We start from the raw sequence: 19,981 nt of genomic DNA, 5'->3' as shown, positions 1-19,981 counted from the left end.
AAGAGGAACCACAGACTGATATCAGAAGACACTACACCCCATTATAGTTTGCATAAGATCATTCTCAATCAGTCTTTGTATCATCTTCATAAAACGTGGAGTCATAAAAAGAAAAACACTTTATTGATTGCTACATAATGCCTAAGAATGGTGGCTTCTACATCACTATTGCTAGCAAACTGGTTCCTCCTTTGCCAAATGTGGGTCGAGTGTATCAAGTGTCGAAGGGGATGCTCACGTCTGCAGCAGTGTCTGTCCTCTGTGGGCCTCCCTGGTGGCTCAGCGGTAAAGAATCTGCTGCCTGCAATGCAGGAGACACAGGTTCAACCCCTGGGTCAGGAAGATCCCCTGGAGAAGGAAACGGCAACCCACTCCAGTGTTCTTGCCTGGAGAATCCCATGAACAGAGGAGCCTGGCAGGTGGCGCACAATGCAGTCACAAAGAGTCGGACACAACTCAGCAACTAAAGCAACAACTGTCCTTTGTATAGAGGTCGGCATGGGCACATCTCCTCTTTGCTGCAACAAGTACCTAAGACCAAGCACAGCTGCACTTTCCAAAGGCAACGTGTGGACTCACATATACTTCTGGCGCTCACTCTCCAAGTAATTATCGCATTTCAATGTAGCCAGGCAAGAACCTTTTAATTAGAAAACTACTAGTTATTTTTATTTAAAATGCAAAAAGAAAAATGTTCTTTCATTACAAAAGACAAATACAACGGGCCACAGATCTAGCCTCCCATGTTTCCCAGCACAAACACTGGACATGAACTTTGCCGCCATGTCCAGGTCTTGCTGTCCTTCGTGCGTCTCAGGCCAGCATCAGTGCTGACTGGCTGGCTTGCACAGCAGCCTGCACACCTGGGCTGGGAAATCCATCCTTGCTAGATCCCAAATAATGCTGGGAAAGTACCTTAAGAACACGGTTGTAGCACTTCTGATGGCTTTTCTCAACTCTAGCCATTCGTACAGCCACTTTTCTCCTCTTTTTCTTCTCCACACCTCTTCAGTCTGTGCAAGCTACTAATGGAGCAGGTAAGATGAAAACTGCACACTGGGGCAGGAAGCTCACTTTACCTGCAAAGATAGTGCCACGCTGTTTTGATGACTGTGACCATGTAGTAAGTCTTAAAATTAGAAAATGCTAGAATTCCAGGTTTTTCTTTTCCAAGACTGTTTTTGCTATTCAATGTCACTTGAGATTCCATATGAATTTTAGGAAGAAATTTCTTTTTTCTGGGAAAAAAAAAAGCCACTGGAGTTTTGATAGGGATTGAATTATACCACTTTGGGTCATATTGTACATCTTAACAATATTAATTCTTCCAACCCATGAACACAGGATGTCTTTCCATTTACCACAGTGTCTTTTTAAATTTCTCTCAACAGTATTTTGTAGTTCGTTTTTTTTTAGTGTACAAGTCTTTCGCCTCCTTGGTTAAGTTTATTCCTAATTATTTTATCCTTTTTGACACTATAGCAAATGAAACTTTTTAAAAATTTCCTTTTCTGATTGTTCGCTGTTAATGAATAAAAATGCAACTGATTTTTCTGTGTTGGTTTTATTAGTTTTCCATTGAGTTTTCTGTATCTAAGACCACACCATCTGTGAACAGAGATTCGTTTCTTTTCACTTTCGATGACTTTTCTTTCTTCTTCTTGCCTAATTGCTCTCGTTAGTACTTCTGGTACCACGTCAAATAGCGGTGATAAGAGTGGGCGTCCCTGTCTTACCAGCGTTCTTAAAGGCAAAGCTTTTGCTTTCACCATTAACTGTGCTATTATTTGTGGGCTTTTCATATATGGCCTTTACTATTTTGAGGTAGTTTCCTTCTATTCCTAGTCTGTCAGGTATTTTTTTCATGAAAGGCTGTTAAATTTTGTCATGTCTTTTTCTGCATCAATTTCTGAGATGATCATGTGGCTTTTTTCCATCATTCTATATTATAACAATTGTTTCATTTGTCAAATTTTCCTTGTATTCTAGGAATACATCCCACTTTGTCATGGTGTATAATTCTTTTAATGTGCTATTGAATTGTTTCCTAGTATTTTTCTGAGGAATTTTTTCATCAATGCTCACCAGGAATATTGGTCTGTAGTTTTCTTTTCTCGTAGTGTCTTTGTCTGGCATTGGCACCACGGTAACGTTAGCCTCACACCATAAGCCTAGAAGTAACCCCTTCTCTTCCCTTCAATTTTGGAAGAGTTAAGGAGAACGGACGCTGACTCTTCTTTAAATGTTTCATAGAATTAACCAGAGGACGAGATGGTTAGATAGCATCACCGACTCAATGGACATAATCTTGAGCAAGCCCTGAGAAACAGTGAAGGACAGGGGAGCCTCATGCTGCAGTTCATGAGGTCGCAAAGAGTCAGACACAACTTAGCCAGTGAACAACGACAGACTCACCAGTGAAGCTGTCTGGTCCTAGGCTTTTCCCTGGTGGGAGGTTTCCAAGACGGCTACAGTCTCCTTGACTCCACGGACTACAGTCCCTGGGGTTGGAAAAGATCGGACACGACTGAGCAAATTTCACTTTCAGTCTCCTTACTAATTGTAGGTCTGTTCAGATTTTCTACTTCTTTGTGATTCGGTCTGGGTAGATTGTGTGTTCTTAGAAATTTACCCATTTCATCTAGGTAATCCAATTTGTTGGTTCACAATTGCTCCTTGTACTCACTTATAATCCTTTTTATTTCTGTAAAATTGGTGCTAATGTCCCTTCTTTCATCTCTGATGTCAGATGAGTCTTTTTTTCTAGATAATTCAGCTAAAAGTTTGTCACTTTTGTTAATTAAAAAAAAAAAATCTTGGTTTCCTTGATTTTCTCTAATGTTTTTTCCAATATCTATTTTGTTTATTTCTACTCTAATTTTTATCATTTCCTTTCTTCTGCTAGCCTCAGTTTGCTCTTTTTCTAGTTACCTAAGATATAAATGTAGATTGCCCAAGTGAGAGCCTCCTCCTTTTTTCACGTGAGTTTGACGACTATAAGCTCCCCACACATCACTGCTTTTACCGCAGCCCCTAAGTTTGGGTGTGTTGTGTTTTCATTTGTCTCAAAATGTTTTCTAATTTCCCATTTCATATCTTCTTTGCTTGATTAAAAATTTCTTATTTAATTCCCACATATTTATGAATTTTCCAGTTTTACTATAGATAGTGATTTCTAGTTTCCCCACACACACAGGATTCACAGGAGGCCTACAAAGGTTCTGAGAAAATTATACTAGCAGAATCACTGCTCTTGGACCAAAAAGGACAGAGTAAAAATGAAAAGGGGCCACTGGGCCCCCAAAATCCTTCTGGAAGGAAGCACACTGAGAGAGCTACTCAACTGCAAACACACCATTTTTCATGGAAAACAAGGACACTCAGAAGGTAGAATCAAAAGCCTCCTCCTACTCGGAGGAGCCAAGAGACACAGAATATTATACCCAGGTCTTGAGCTCTAATTAAGGAACTTTCAACATTTGCCCAACTGGGCTTCAGAATTGCTATGGACTCCTCTGTACCTCCTATTATTCTCCTTTTTAGAAATGTCTATGTCTATAGTGATTATTGTATGTTGGGTGTGTGGGAAGCAGGTAACTATTGGAATACACATTTCTCCAAAGAAGATATACAAATGGGCGGTGGGCACATGAAAAAATGCTCAGCATCATCAGTCATTAGGGAAATGTCAATCAAAACCATAACGAGATAGATACCACTATATGCTCATTAAAATGACCAAAATGTAAAATACTGACAATATCAACAATTTAGGATGTTAAGAACCTGGAACGCTCATGAGGATGTAAAATGGCACTGCTATTTTAGAAAAGGGTTTGATTCCCTAAAAAAGTTAAAAATAAACTTACTACACAACTCACTGCTAGATATCTACACAAAAGAATTGAAAAACAAACGTCCAAGCAAAAACATGTATATGAAAGTTCATAGTAGCATTTTTCAGAATAGTTAAAAATGACCCAAATATCTACTAACTAGAGAATGGATAAAGAAATGTGATATACTCATCAATGAAACACCATTCAGGAATAAAAGGAATGAATCACTGATACAGTCTTCCCAAACTGACCTGCAGACTCAATGCATTCTCAATCAAAATCTCAACAGGGGCATGTGTGTGGGCATTATAAAAACTGGCAAGGTAATTCTAAAACTCATATGGGAATACAAAGGACCAAAAAGAACCAAGGAAGTCTCAAAGAAGAGGAAAGCTGGAGTGCATGCACTACTCTGTGAAAAATCAAGACTTATTTTAAAGCCGCAGTAACTAAGGGGGTGTAGTATTAGTACACAGACAGAGAGACCAAGGGAGGGCACAGGGGTCCAGAAACCCAAACAAACAAGATTTTCTGGTTTACAATAATGGTGTCAACCACAGTAGTGGGGAAAGAATAGCTTTTCTAACTGTTAATGGGTCAAAGGGCTTTCAACTATCCACAGGATGGGTGGGGGAATGACCCCTACCTCACTTTATGCATAAAAACCAGCTCCATTTGTAGCATAATCCCAAGGGTTAAATAAGGAAGCTTCTAAAAGGTAACAAGGCAAAAATTCCCATGATGTTGGAACAGGCAAGGCAAAAAATCTTAAACAGGACACAAAAAAACACAAACAATATCCCAGATGACTGACAAAATAATTTACATTATAATTGAATATTGTTCAACAGAACATATCAGTGAAAGTGGGAGAAGATATTTGCCATATATGTATCAAAGAATTTGTTCATGAATATATAAGGCATTGTAACAAATCTATGGAGAAAAGACTGATAAACTATTTTTATTACAATGTGGACAGAGACAAATTGGAACTTCACAAAAGAAGATACCCAAATGGCTATCAAGCATAGAAAAGCTCAATATTATATCAAGCATAGAAAAGCTCAATATCATCAGTAGTGAGGGAAGATGCAAATTAAAACCCACATCCACTATACTAGAATTTAGGCTAAAGCTGGAGAAGCTGACTAACCAAGAACTGGTGAGGATGTGGGACAGACTTTTAAACTCTCCTGGTGGCAGAGTAAACTGCTACAGACACCATGTAAAACTCTCTGGCAGTATCTACCGCACTTACACCCCCAAGTAAATACAGTGCGCTATGGGCTAAGAGTCGGACACGATTGAGCGACTTCACTTTCCCTTTTCACTTTCATGCATTGGAGAGGGAAATGGCAACCCACTCCAGTGTTCTTGCCTGGAGAATCCCAGGGACGGGGAGCCTGGCGGGCTGTGTCTATGGGGTCGCACAGAGTTGGACACGACTGAAGCGACTTAGCAGCAGCAGCAGCAGCATGGGCACTAGGAGACAAGGGAAAGAATGCTCACAGGGTTATCTGTGATTGCCAAAAACTGGAAAGACTCCCAGACACCCAGCAACAGGCAATATGGACATATAAATGTGACACAGTCACACAGTAATAAAGTAAAAATAACCCACTGCTAAATGCAACAACATGGATGAATCTCATAACACAATGTTGAGCAAAAGAAGCCAGAAAAAAGTGAAAACGCTCTATGAACTGAAAACTAATCCATGGTCATATATTGCAGAACAGCGATCACCTTGGGGGGGGATGATAAATGACTGGGGAAGGGAGAGAGCTTTCTGGAGAGCTGGCAATGGTCTCTGTCTTGACCTAAAAGAGGACACACAGATGTAGTCACTCTGTACCACTGCTTTATCAAGCGTCACACTTCAGATCGGTGTGTCTTGATGTCATGTTATATACGGACTTTAAAAGTTTCCTACAAAACAAAGAATGAACTACAGCTACATTTATTAACATGAATGAATCTGAAAAATATGAGAGAAGGAAGCGAGCTTCAAGATAATATATACAGTAGGGTTTCACTTACATGAAGTTTAAAAAGAAGCAAAGAAATAATTAACACAAAATACAGGACACTGGGTCTTTCAGGAGATGGGAAGCAGAGGTACCAAGGCAAAGGATGGCAGAAGGTTCCCGGGCTATGGCCAAGTGCTACTTCTTGGCTGGGTCAAAAGTATAGGGATGTTTATTTTATAATGGTCTTTAAATGCATTTTCATATAGTTTTTACATACATGCTATGTTTCACAGTTGTAAAACATTTTAAGAGTAATACAACTACTGTATTATAAATCAGAAAACTAAATGAGAACTAACTTTAGATTTCATGTCTTTGCATTCATCTAAGTAGCAATTAATACTGTTATATACCACATGCAGAACCGTCTTCTTACCGTATTGCTAACATCAATGAAACATACAAATAACTAGCAACAACTAATACTACAGTAAAGTACGGAAAAACACTGAAAATAAGAAAATGAACATAATTTACAAGGATCCACAACATATTTATTTCAATATTTCAAAGGGAACTTTATTAGGAATAAAAAGAAAAAAAAACTAAATTTTAAAAGTGAGAAGCCTGACAAAACTAAAAACTGACCAGAGATTCATAAACATTTTAAGACTTCATATTTTTCCCATTTACTACTTTAGAAGAACACATTTGACTTTAAACTTAAAAATAGAAACCATCTTCAGAAGTCAACACATTTAAATCAATGTTTATTAATACATCTCTGGTTTAACAGTATCAACATTCTAGAAAGTATTTTAATTCCCTTTAAATTGTTATACAATACACGTATAAGCTTACTGTCATCCTTTTCTGCTTAAAAGAACATCAAAACTAAACTGGTCAATATTATGATCGCACAAAAAGAAACTTGCTTGTGAAATAAAAAGATACTGATTACAAAGCCCTACTCATTAAAAATGTTTAAAAAAGAAGAAGTAACTAAATTTGTCAAAAATCTGACTCAATGAAAAAAAATTTAAAAAGCCTAAAAGAAATGCCAGGTCATGATTTTCAGAGCCATTCCATCTCAGTTACAAATTGTTGCTGCTTGGCCTTGTCTTGGTAAATACCTAAGAAGGATATTTAATTAGCACATCACTGTTGAAAATCAGTGAACGGTTGAGTGGTCCCATGAGTGTGTGAAACGTTGCTGCATTGAGGGTCCTAAGAAAGGGGTTCCATTCCTCGTTGGTGAGGCAGTCTTACTCCCACAGCTCAAGGTTAAACGTCCACCTGACAAACATCCACTGTAGCAAAAAGACCAAATCAATCAGATTTGTTCCACACTAAATGTTCTCTCCAAACAAAAGGATGAAAAAGGCTGACTCTTCTTTCAGTAAATTAAGGGAAATGATCAATTTTTCTTTCTTCCAAACAGACCAGTTGGGGAGGCTCCTCGGAAACCTTAGGCTGACCGACTGAGAGCAACCACTGACCACGAGTGATCCTCACCAGCGAAAGGAGACACCACCCCTGGGCAGAGCGGCTGAGAGGTGCCAACACCCGACGCCCACGCCCTGCCCGCCTCACCTCCCCCAGAGAGCAGCTCCCCGTCCACCAGGGAGACCAGGTCTCGAGACCTCCGAGCCCCACACGCTCTCTGAGTTAATTAAAACACAACATTCCACTCCTCAGGGATACACTGGCCACCCTTTGGTGCTCGCCAGCCACGTGTGAACAGTGACCGCTACACTGGCCAGCGCAGCCACAGACGCTCCACGCTGCAGGATGCACTGCTGCGCTGCGGCAGGACACACGTGATGCACATAGATATGAACACGTGTGAGGTGCTGCTGCAGACAGATCTCTGCCTCATCAACAGGGCGATTCTTAACTAAAAGGAATGCACCACTGCGAATAATACTTAAGGATGTTTTACCATGTGTAACCCTAAGCACCCTAGCCAGTGGACATAAACAAGCCCAACGAAGGCAAGGTAGTGATCAGCTCCCCCATAAATTCATCCAGCAACTTAGAAGCAGGGGCCATTTACAGGTCAGTGTCATTTACATATAAAAATGGAGCTGAACAAATTAAAAAGAGTCTGTCTATTATGTTGCTTGAGTATACAGACTAGAAATTAAATCAATATTTTTAAAGCGAAAATTTTTTTCACATAGATCAACATATTCACACGCAAGCACAAGCACATTTTCGTTACTTGATCACCATCTGCTGGTGACGTACTTAAACTGCAGCCGCAAGCGAAGGGCTGGCTGTCCTGGGAGACAGTTTTAAAGAGCACCGAGTCTCAGCTTTTTGCCACAATCATTACTGGAAAACCACATGTTAAAGAGGATCATTGTAAAGCAAATCATATTTTCCATAAGGGCAGGACTATAATTAGATTCTTCATTCCAGACTAAAACCTGGCATGAAATAACCCATGGAAAGATCTCATTAAACCAAGATGCAGAAATTAGAGTCCTCTATCCTCATTTGAGGAGGGCATGGCAACCCACTCCAGTATCCTCGCCTGAAGAATTCTCATGGACAGAGAAGCCTGGTGGGCTACAGTCCATGGGGTTGCAAAGAGTTGGACACGACTGAAGTGACTTAGCATGCATCCTCATTTAACACAGGATAATTATTCTCCAAGTCCTTTCTTAAAGGTGTGAACATATATGCTATTTAAAGGACATAACATGAATTAAAAGCTAAATCTTTTATTCATACAAAGTTAACCCAAATCTAACATGGTAAAAGTAACACATGTGTTTCGTCAGTCAGTCATGTCTGATTCTTTGCGACCCCATGGACCGTACCCACCCGCTTCCCCCAGGCTCCTCTGTCCATGGGCTTCTCCAGGCAAGAATACTGGGGTGGGTTGTCATTGCCTCCTCCAGGGGATCTTCCTGACCTAAGAATCAAACCCACGTCTCTTATGTCTCCTGCGATGGCAGAAGGGTTCTTTACCACTAGCGCCACCTGGGAAGTAATAATTCTGCTTGCACACTCCTAGAATTTTTAAGCATTCTGGATCGTGACTCTTTATAAAGTGGCATCTAAAGAAATCTAAACTACTAATGCCTTCTTTTTCAACAACAAAGTCCTCTAAAATGATGAGAATTGTCTTTCTTCCTTGCGAAGCAGTGTTTAAAGGTTGGGGTTTATTCAACATTACTCTTTGGTCTCTCCTAACTCATAACTGGGATGGAGCCAAAGCAAAAACAATACCCAACTGTGGATATGACTGGTGATAGACGCAAAGTCCGATGCTGTAAAGAGCAATATTGCATAGGAACCTGGAATGTTAGGTCCATGAATCAAGGCAAACTGGAAGTGGTCAAACAGGAGATGGCAAGAATGAACGTCGACATTCTAGGAATCAGCGAACTAAGATGGACTGGAATGGGTGAATTTAACTCAGATGACCATTATATCTACTACTGTGGGCAAGAATCCCTTAGAAGAAATGGAGTAGCCATCATGGTCAACAAAAGAGTCCAAAATGCAGTACTTGGATGCAATCTCAAAAACAAAAGAATGATCTCTGTTCGTTTCCAAGGCAAACCATTCAATATCACGGTAATCCAAGTCTATGCCCCGACCAGTAACGCCAAAGAAGCTGAAGTTGAACGGTTCTATGAAGACCTACAAGACCTTCTAGAACTAACACCCCAAAAAGATGTCCTTTTCATTATAGGGGACTGGAATGCAAAAGCAGGAAGTCAAGAAACACCTGGCGTAACAGGCAAGTTTGGCCTTGGAGTACAGAATGAAGCAGGGCAAAGGCTAATAGAGTTTTGCCACGAGAACGCACTGGTAATAGCAAACACCCTATTCCAACAACACAAGAGAAGACTCTACACGTGGACATCACCAGATGGTCAACACCGAAATCAGATTGATTATATTCTTTGCAGCCAAAGATGGAGAAGCTCTATACAGTCAGCAAAAACAAGACCAGGAGCAGACTGTGGCTCAGATCATGAACTGCTTATTGCCAAATTCAGACTTAAATTGAAGAAAGTAGGGAAAACCACTAGACCATTCAGGTATGACCTAGATCAAATCCCTTATGAGTATACAGTGGAAGTGAGAAATAGATTTAAGGGACTAGACCTGATAGACAGAGTGCCTGATGAACTATGGACAGAGGTTCGTGACATTGTACAAGAGACAGGGATCAAGAAAATCCCCATGGAAAAGAAATGCAAAAAAGCAAAATGGCTGTCTGAGGAGGCCTTACAGATAGCTGGGAAGAGAAGAGAAGCGAAAAGCAAAGGAGAAAAGGAAAGATATTCCCATCTGAATGCAGAGTTCCAAAGAATAGCAAGGAGAGATAAGAAAGCCTTCCTCAGCGATCAGTGCAAAGAAATAGAGGAAAACAACAGATTGGGAAAGACTAGAGATCTCTTCAAGAAAATTAGAGATACCAAAGGAACATTTCATGCAAAGATGGGCTCGATAAAGGACAGAAATGGTATGGACCTAACAGAAGCAGAAGATATTAAGAAGAGGTGGCAAGGATACACAGAAAAACTGTACAAAAAAGATCTTCATGACCCAGATAATCATGATGGTGTGATCACTCACCTAGAGCCAGACATCCTGGAATGTGAAGTCAAGTGGGCCTTAGAAAGCATCACTACGAACAAAGCTAGTGGAGGTGATGGAATTCCAGTTGAGCTATTTCAAATCCTCAAAGGTGATGCTGTGAAAGTGCTACACTTGATATGCCAGCAAATTTGGAAAACTCAGCAGTGGCCACAAGACTGGAAAAGGTCAGTTTTCGTTCCAATCCCAAAGAAAGGCAATGCCAAAGAATGCTCAAACTACTGCACAATTGCACTCATCTCACATGCTAGTAAAGTAATGCTCAAAATTCTCTAAGCCAGGCTTCAGCAATATGTGAACCGTGAACTTCCAGATGTTCAAGCTGGTTTTAGAAAAGGCAGAGGAACCAGAGATCAAATTGCCAATATCCGCTGGATCATCGAAAAAGCAAGAGAGTGCCAGAAAAACATCTATTTCTGCTTTATTGACTATGCCAAAGCCTTTGACTGTGTGGATCACAATAAACTGTGGAAAATTCTGAAAGAGATGGGAATACCAGACCATCTGACCTGTCTCTTGAAAAACCTGTATGCAGGTCAGGAAACAACAGTTAGAACTGGACATGGAACAACAGACTGGTTCCAAATAGGAAAAGGAGTCCGTCAAGGCTGTATATTGTCACCCTGCTTGTTTAACTTATATGCAGAGTACATCATGAGAAACGCTGGGCTGGAAGAAACACAAGCTGGAATCAAGATTGCCGGAAGAAAAATCAATAACCTCAGATACGCGGATGACACCACCCTTATGGCAGAGAGTGAAGAAGAACTAAAGAGCCTCTTGATGAAGGTGAAGGAGGAGAGTGAAAAGTTGGCTTAAAGCTCAACGTTCAGAAAACTAAGATCATGGCATCTGGTCCCATCACTCCATGGGAAATAGATGGGGAAACAGTGGAAACAGTGTCAGACTTTATTTTTTTGGGCTCCAGAATCACTGCTGATGGTGACTGCAGCCATGAAATTAAAAGACGCTTACTCCTTGGAAGGAAGGTTATGGCCAACCTAGATAGCATATTTAAAAGCAGAGACATTACTTTGCCAACAAAAGTCCATCTAGTCAAGGCTATGGTTTTTCCAGTGGTCATGTATGGATGTGAGAGTTGGACGGTGAAGAAAGCTGAGCACCGCAGAATTGATGCTTTTGAACTGTGGTGTTGGAGAAGACTCTTGAGAGTCCCTTGGACTGCAAGGAGATCCAATCAATCCATCCTAAAAGAGATCAATCCTGGGTGTTCATTGGAAGGTCTGATGTTGAAGCTGAAACTCCAATACTTTGGCCACCTCATGCGAAGGGTTGACTCATTGGAAAAGACCCTAATGCTGGGTAGGATTGGGGGCGGGAGGCGAAGGGGATGACAGAGGATGAGATGGTTGGATTGCATCACCGACTCGATGAACACGGGTTTGGGTAGACTCCGGGAGTTGGTGATGGACAGGGAGGCCTGGCGTGCTGCAGTTCATGGGGTCACAGAGAGTCAGACACGACTGAGTGACTGAACTGAACTGAACTGAACTGAACTCATAATTCTTAACCAAAGTTTCAAGTTAAAAATAATGTGGCATTAAATCATTCTTTTTCATCTTTCTTCACCCCAGGACCTAACTACACTTTGGTGATAAGCTACCAGACCACATCATACTTGGTTGAAAACTCATAAAAATAATTACCAGCCATTACAAAGAAGCTTCAAAACATCTTCCACAGAACTGTAGGACAAGAATACAAGCTGCTGTCTTTGCGTCCGTCTTTGGAATAATGCACACCGAGAAATACACGGAGACGACAAGAACTGAAGTCTGATCCCACGTAGGCAGCTTCTAACACGTGGTGTCAGAAAATGCTTAAAACCAGGGCCAGCCACACTGTGTTCCCTCTGTTCTGGAAAAGGGGACATGCTGAGTTATCCAAATAAAGATCGCTTCAAAGCCTCTTTTATTTTATTTTCACTTTATTTATTTCTAATTTCTTTGGCTGTGCGCATGGCTTGTGGGATTTTCACTCTCGGACCAGGGATTGAACCGCTACGACAGCACGAGGAGCCCACCGAGGAATCCCCGGAAGCCTCCTCTAAGATACTCTTCCTCTCTACTCTGAGAATGTTCCGGATTCACACTTACAATCAGAACCCTTCTGCACAGCCGTTCATTTCCTTTTCTCAGGAACACAAAATGACTTTTAAATCGAAAATAATTAATGACCAATGACTTTAAGACAACACTTTTGGGAAGATCAGATGACAGCAGCAGAAGAGGAGCCGAGCGAACAAGCAGCCCATGCGAAGGACCCCCGCACGCCCGACGGCGGGGAGCGACGGGCCCCACGCCAAGGGCTCCCCCAGCCTCGCTGCTCTGAGGTCAGCGCTGCCGGCTGCCTCTCACAAAGGATGACACCGGCTTCAGAGAAAGGAAGGAACTTGCCTGAGGACACACAGTTGCCAAGCGTCAGAAGTGATATTTGAACAAAGGCAAACTGCCTCATTTCACCCAACCCAGAAATAACCATGAACAAAGGCACAGTCACCCGAGATTGCTAACGAAGCGCAAGGCAGGGAAAAGGATTAAAGTGAAGTTTCCGTATTTGCTGCAAAAAGTTCTTGTGCCCGCATGGTCTACCAGAAAGAACACAGGGTCTGGAATCATAAGACCTAGATTCCAATTCTGCATCCATCACTGGGGAGTTTAGTGACCTTACTGAAGCGGTAACCTCCTCAGTACATACAAAGGGCAACTGTGTCAACCTCACAGCATTCTAGAGGACGAAGTCAGACAACTTCGGAAAGATTTCTAGAATAGTATTCAGTACACAGCAGGCGCTCCATAAACGCACAACTTGCCTCACTTGGTTCCTGTTTTAGCAAATTAGAAATAAAAGCGTAACCCACAAACACTATCTACTGGGAAAATTTCATCCTTCTGTTTAAATCTGTGTATTTGCTATATACATGGTTAGATTCATTAATGTCATCACTCATCTAAATAGTGTGTACGGCTGAGCATCTTAATGAGAAAGCAACTTGACACTCCCTATCAAAAAATGAGTGTGGTTATTAAAAGTAACAGACACATGTATAAAAAAAGGTTTTTAACTTTTCACATCAGATTATCCCACTCCTTAAATGTAAAACAGCTTCACACATGGCACCCAGAAATATTCCATACACGTGTGCACATACACATCCATATATCCTTTTTAAGAGATACACACACACAAATGGAAGCTTACTACTCTTTTATGTACTTTTGTGGAACTTCACATATCTGAGACATACTAGCCCAGGTATTTTTCTGTACCATTGCACAAGATGTCGAACCTACTAATAATGCCACCAACAGCTCATTACATGTTTCACTGTTCATGGCTACACAATCATTAATAGCCCAAATACACACAGGTTCATCATGATACACGTACCAGGATGTCAACTAGGACATACTTTATAATACCAAAGCACCACCAGCAACAGAGACAGACTAAGTTACAGTAAATCTACACTATGGATTATCATCTGCGTTTAATAAGATCACACAGGTCACAGGTCACATGACACAGGATCAACAAACGGTTAAGTGACAGAAGGACAGCACCCGTGGTGCAAGCCGACCGGCAACCTTCAGTTACACAGCTGCGGGCACGTGTGCACGCGGAATGACACGCACCAAAGCACTGACGCCTGTTGCTCTCATGGGGACGTGGCGTGGGAACGCGGAGAGGAGAGAACACGTTTTCCTCTTCACAGGCTGCACGGAGACCTTTACAAGTGCGCACCTCGTGGCAGAAAGCAAAGAGGAACCAAAGAGCCTCTTGATGGAAGCGAAAGAGGAGACTGAAAAAGCTGGCTTAAAGCTCAACACTCAGAAAACTAAGATCATGGCATCCGGTCCCATCACTTCATGGCAAATAGATGGGGAAACAGTGGAAACAGTGGCTGACTTTATTTTGGGGGGCTCCAAAATTACTGCAGATGGTAATTGCAGCCATGAAATTGAAAGACGCTTACTCCTTCGAAGGAAAGTTATGACCAACCTAGACAGCATTATTGAAAAGCAGAGACATTCCTTTGCCATCAAAGGTCCTCTCGTCAAGGCTATGGTTTTTCCAGTGGTCATGTATGGATGTGAGAGTTGGACTATAAAGAAAGCTGAGTGCTGAAGAACTGATGTTTTTGAACTGTGGTGTTGGAGAAGACTCTTGAGAGCCCTTGGACTGCAAGGAGATCCAACCAGTCCATCCTAAAGGAGATCAGTCCTGGGTGTTCACTGGAAGGACTGATGTTGAAGCTGAAACTCCAATACTTTGGCCACCTGATGCGAAGAGCTGACTCACTAGAAAAGACCCTGATGCTGGGAAGGATTGGAGACAGGAGGAGACGGGGACGACAGAGGATGAGATGGCTGGATGGCATCACCAACTCAATGGACATGGGTCTGGGTGGACTCTGGGAGTTGGTGATGGACAGGGAGGCCTGGCATGCTGTGGTTCATGTCGCAAAGAGTCCGACACGACTGAGTGACTGAACTGAACTGAAACATGGATGAGTGCATAATCTTCTAAAATGAGGATAGAAAGAGTATTAGCCATCTACTGCTGCATAACCAACTACCACGGACAGAACGGCTTTAACCACCACCCACATTTCTCCTAGTCTCCATGGGTCAGCAGTGCAGGCATAGCCAAGCCGGACCCTCTGCTCAGGGCCGCACGAGGCTGGACTCGGGGTCTGCCCTGGGCCAGGTCCCCATCTGGAGGGAGGAACCCTCCTTGCCTGCGGTCACGGCTGTCAGCAGCTTCACCTCCTTCTGGCCACAGGACTCAGGGCAGCCCGCTCCTCAGCCGCAAGGGCAACAGCAGGCCCCCCGAGCCCATCTGCATGCAGGGCCGTCTCCAACACCGTCAGGCCCTCGTGGCAGTGGCAGCCCACCACCTTGGCCATATTCTCCTGGCAAGACACCACTCCCAGGTCCCGCCTACCCCCAAGGAGAAGGGACCAGGCTGGCACCACCCAGAGCAGGCTCGTGGGGCCACCCGAAGGTCCACGCACCACAGAGACAATGAGGGCCTTCACCGTCACTCAGTGCTAAGCACCCGAAAGATGCCCAGGAAGTAACTTACATGGCAGTAACTCACAGCTGCCCAACTAAACGAAGTTACCCCAGCTGTACAGGGCAGCGAGCCAAGTCTCCGGTCTCACTAGTAACATTTTGTAAAATCATGCTCCAAACTCAAATATAACTCAGATATTTCACTGTGAATAAAAGAATCAGATATTTGATAGAAAAATATAATAAAAGATCTCTAATAATATGGCAATGCAATTTGGAAAGTGGTTTTTCTAAAATAAACTAAGGATAATAACATAACCTTAAACCAAGAACAACGAAAAAGGAAAGTAAAGGATAAAACCAGGACAGGACTAGTCACCTGCTGAAACGGAAGTGAAATGCTGAGTTTACTGGTGTGCAGTGTGTATTTGGTGGAGAAAAGCATGAGAATAAGCCTGAAGCGTACGACCTCACAACACTTCTGACGTGTCTAGACCGTGGCCACGTGACATGCCCTGCAGGAAGAATAAAGGTGCAGCAAAGGCAGCATCTCTACGGCGCAGGAGTCCTGGCCAAGAGGCTTCAAAAGGCCTCTGCATCTTTAATAATATGAAAAGGCCAGGACACAAACGGCATAATCCAAAATGCCATGAGAAACACTTCACATACAAAAAGGCCTAAGTAAAGCAGGATTTTATAAAGTGATCAAAAAAGAATCACTAAGGGGGAAAATCTTTTAAGATTAAAGAGGTTTTTCAAAGGACAAGTTGAAGTGGTTGTAAAATTTATGAGGCAGCATTAAACTTCAGTTCTAAGTAACAATAAATTATTCACCATAAAAACATACATGTGTCACATATTATAAGCCTCTTAAACTTCTTAAAACAATTTCGTGCAGAACTGATGGGATGTATTAGGTCAACATGAGCAGATTCTAACTTTGTCATCAGCACAGCATGACCACTCAGAGTAAAGAGTCAGCTCTAGAAGAGAAATATGAAGACAGACCATCCATAGAGTCTGCCACTGCTTATGAGCTGATCAAACACACTGTGTATTTGGCCTTAAATTAAGTGCACTGCCTTTAGGTAAAGTAACAGTTAGTTTTAATTTTAAGTGCCTTTATGTACATCAAATTACAAATATCTATTAAGTAATATACATGAAAATTAAAATTTTTACATAGATTGAGTTAAATTAAAAGCATGTAAGTAAAGATACCTTTACTTGGCCTTAGTCTTAGTGAAATTCTAACACTTGATTAGAAAGACAGTTGTCTTTTCCAGTTCCTTCATTTTCTTTAACAACTTCATCAGAAATAAGATAAGAAGGCTAGGAAACAAATAAGCATCTCTAGCCTATTATGGCAGCCCACTCCAGTACTCTTGCCTGGAAAATCCCATGGACAGAAGAGCCTGGTAGGCTGCAGTCCGTGGGGTCGCGAAGAGTTGGACACGACTGAGCGACTTCACTTTCACTTTTCACTTTCATGCATTGGAGAAGGAAATGGCAACCCACTCCAGTGTTCTTGCCTGGAGAATCCCAGGGACAGCGGAGCCTGGTGGGCTGCCGTCTATGGGGTCGCACAGAGTCGGACACGACTGAAGCGACGCAGCAGCAGCAGCCTATATCCATACATCTCTTAACTTCTAAAATTTATCCCTCCCTCAAGTTTTTCTAAATAGCTTTTAAAATAAATCCTCATGGGCTATTCTCTCTGCCCCAACATACCTGTCTGAAAGGGGCTTTGCACGGATAAAATTCAACGTGTGGCCTAACTACCCACTCCCGGACTCCTGAGCACACTCACCAAAGAGTAAGCCTCGGGCACGTCCCCACAGGGCCTGCCCAGCACACTGGGCACGGTGCAGACAGAAGCACAGTCCCCGCGCTGCGTCCCGAGGACGGGGAGCACCTCTGCACTTGTGGGGAGCACAGCAGAGAGACACAGAGGACGCACGCGATGACAAGGTCACCTACAGAGGCCTGGGCTGTCGGGTGAGGCTTCTCTGAGGTCATGAGCTCTGAAGAGCTGAGCAGGAATGAAGCATTGTCTGATTCATCCATTAATTACTAATTGTATAACTGATAACTAAGGCCTCAAATTCAAGTAATTTGCATTGAAATGTCATTTTATTATGGGTGAGCAATAAAGAGAAATGTTACTTGTTAAAACTGTAGAGATTTAACTATGGTTTCATCACCCAGAAAAGTTACTGAGTAATATTTGAAGAATATTATCACCATATTTCCTCCAAGCTGATCCTCTATTCTGAGAGAGAAAAAGTCCCCTTCACCTGGATTCCCTGGAGGCCCCAAGTCCACTCCCTGTCCTGCATTCTTCTCTAAACTTCCCAAGAAGGCATCTGCCACGGACTCACCTGTTCCTTCCTTTTTACGCTTCTGAAACGTGTCCTAATTACATCACCTCTTCCTGTTCTGCCTCTCCATATTAACTTACTTCCCCTTTCTAATAAAAAAAATTTCATATGGACTGGATCTCCTGCTTTACATTCATCTGTTCTTTTCCACCATAATACATGAGGCCTGAAAAACATAACCAGGCTACATCAACTATGAAGATGTTTCAAATTACTAATAAGATTTCTGTATCCTTTAAGGAATAAAGCAAAAAAAAATTAATAGTAGAAAAGAAAGATTACACTGTTAACCCAATCAAATTCCAAAAATGGAAATTCCTAAGAGAACGGCGAGGAGCGCAATGCAGCCCTGGCACCCACCGGGCGGCACCGTCTGGCGCCCACAGCTCAGGGAGCCGAGTCGCGCGAGGCTCACAGCCTGATTAGAGTCCGATTAAATCCATTCCTCCCAAAGGCCAAAGTTACACCACAACAATAACTGTTTTACTGTGTACTTAAAATTCAGAAATTCACTTTTATTTGTACTAAAAATCATATTTAAGCTTATATCTAGTAAGAAAGCACAGTTTAATGGGGTTTATGTTTGCATTCATTATTCTAGTAAATCAAAACAAATATTGTTTGGGGAGGGGAGAGAAGGAGAGAAATTCAAGCATAAGCTTCAAGATGGATATGGAAGATGCTGTATTTTGTTGAAGTCACTGAAATATTCTCAGTTCATGCTTGTTCCAGAGGAAAACAGAGAACTATGTTACTTAAGGACTTTCAGTCACCACTTCCCAAGCAATATAAGAGGTATAACTATTTAACAGATATTCAAAAATCACTTAAAAATGTAATATAATCTTCAATATACAATCAACGGCGGCAAAGCAACACTGTTATCTTACCTATTTGACATTCCTTCATAGCCCTCAAGCAAAAACATAAAGTAAACCAACTATTTACCATAAAAAAAACAAGGAAATATGGAATGTATTAACCAGTTCCAAAGACAAGCTAAATGACGAGACACATGTGGAATCCCAGGCTCAGGCGTACCTGTGGACGTCGGTCGGTGACTGCACCAAAGAGTCATCTCCAGAGGAAAGCTCCCGGGATTCGCTGAATCTGTGCTCGCTGGTCCTCAGCTCACCCACCACCCAGTCCGGTAATCCATCCGGGCTGGACCCTTTTGCTTGTGCTGGATTTGGTTCATCAAAATAGATGGACTGATTTTTAAAAATTAGAAAAATTATTCTTTCAAAATGTACTATATAATGAAATATTCAGTTAAGATTTCCATCAAGTTTCAAGTTTGATAACAACCTTTCATACATTCAAGTTTAATTATAGAAAAACATATCATTCAATGAAACATTAAAATACATAAAAATGGATAGCTCACATTTTAGTTATGTCATGTTGTTTAAATATGATAAATCATAAAATTATATGAGACACATGATAATGATTTATATTACAAAAGGAACATTAGCTTTCTGAAAAGACAAATGAAAGGTCTTTTTTTGTGCTCATCTATTTCTTTCTGTGATCATTACTCTGTGTGCATGCATCTACACACACACACACAAATCAGGAGGCAGAGAAACCAAAATCAATAAAGATCAGAAATAAAAATTAGAAACCTCTTCATCATTAGGAATAACAGAGTTGGAGACCTAGAATTTAGTTCCGGCCATGCCACGACCTAGCCGAAAAATCCAAGACAGGTCTCTAGGCTTTTACGTTATTATTATTATTTATAAACGAAAGCCCTTTCCTATGATCCCGTAACATGAGTGTGAATGGGAAAACCTGATACGGTACACTTGCATTTCAACATCTCAATGTTTCAGAAAATGTTCTGTCTTCAGTCAAGAAGAAAGACGCCAGCCCATTAGTCCTCCTCAAGGGAGACAGGCTTCATGACACATCTCTGAGGAAAACTGCAGACAAAGTTTGCATTAACTGTAATCCTCCCAATCCTACTCAAAAAATTCTCCAAGGACTGTACTCCAGGGACCCTCCATCCCAAGTCAAACAAGCACAGCTGTTTCTTTTTAATTGAGGAAGTCACTTCAATGCTTAATCAACTATCAAGTCAAGTAACTACTACCCCAAAGACTACTAATCTTAAGAAAATG

General features: G+C 41.7%; 1 protein-coding gene across 11 annotated transcripts in view; it reads right to left on the bottom strand.

Annotated features, from left to right (window-relative positions):
- The window catches only part of CEP112 (centrosomal protein 112), a 307,677-nt gene that overhangs the window by 273,752 nt on the left and 13,944 nt on the right, over positions 1-19,981 (bottom strand). For 9 of the 11 annotated variants that reach the window (XM_081580780.1, XM_081580784.1, XM_081580779.1 and 6 more), the window contains one exon: positions 18,897-19,066. The exons of 1 other annotated variant lie outside the window; for it this stretch is intronic. In XM_081580780.1, coding sequence (XP_081436906.1) covers positions 18,897-19,066 — 170 coding nt within the window. Of the gene's footprint in view, positions 1-15,853; positions 15,857-18,896; positions 19,067-19,981 lie in introns of all 11 variants that reach the window. One more of the 11 variants, XM_081580786.1, reaches the window with a different exon arrangement.

This window comes from Giraffa tippelskirchi, chromosome 3, assembly GCF_054371585.1.
Source record: "Giraffa tippelskirchi isolate mGirTip1 chromosome 3, T2T-mGirTip1v1.2.pri, whole genome shotgun sequence".
Taxonomy (NCBI): Eukaryota; Metazoa; Chordata; class Mammalia; order Artiodactyla; family Giraffidae; genus Giraffa; species Giraffa tippelskirchi.
The sequence above is the reverse complement of the archived record's forward strand: the minus strand, read 5'-3'. Positions and strand labels throughout refer to the sequence as shown.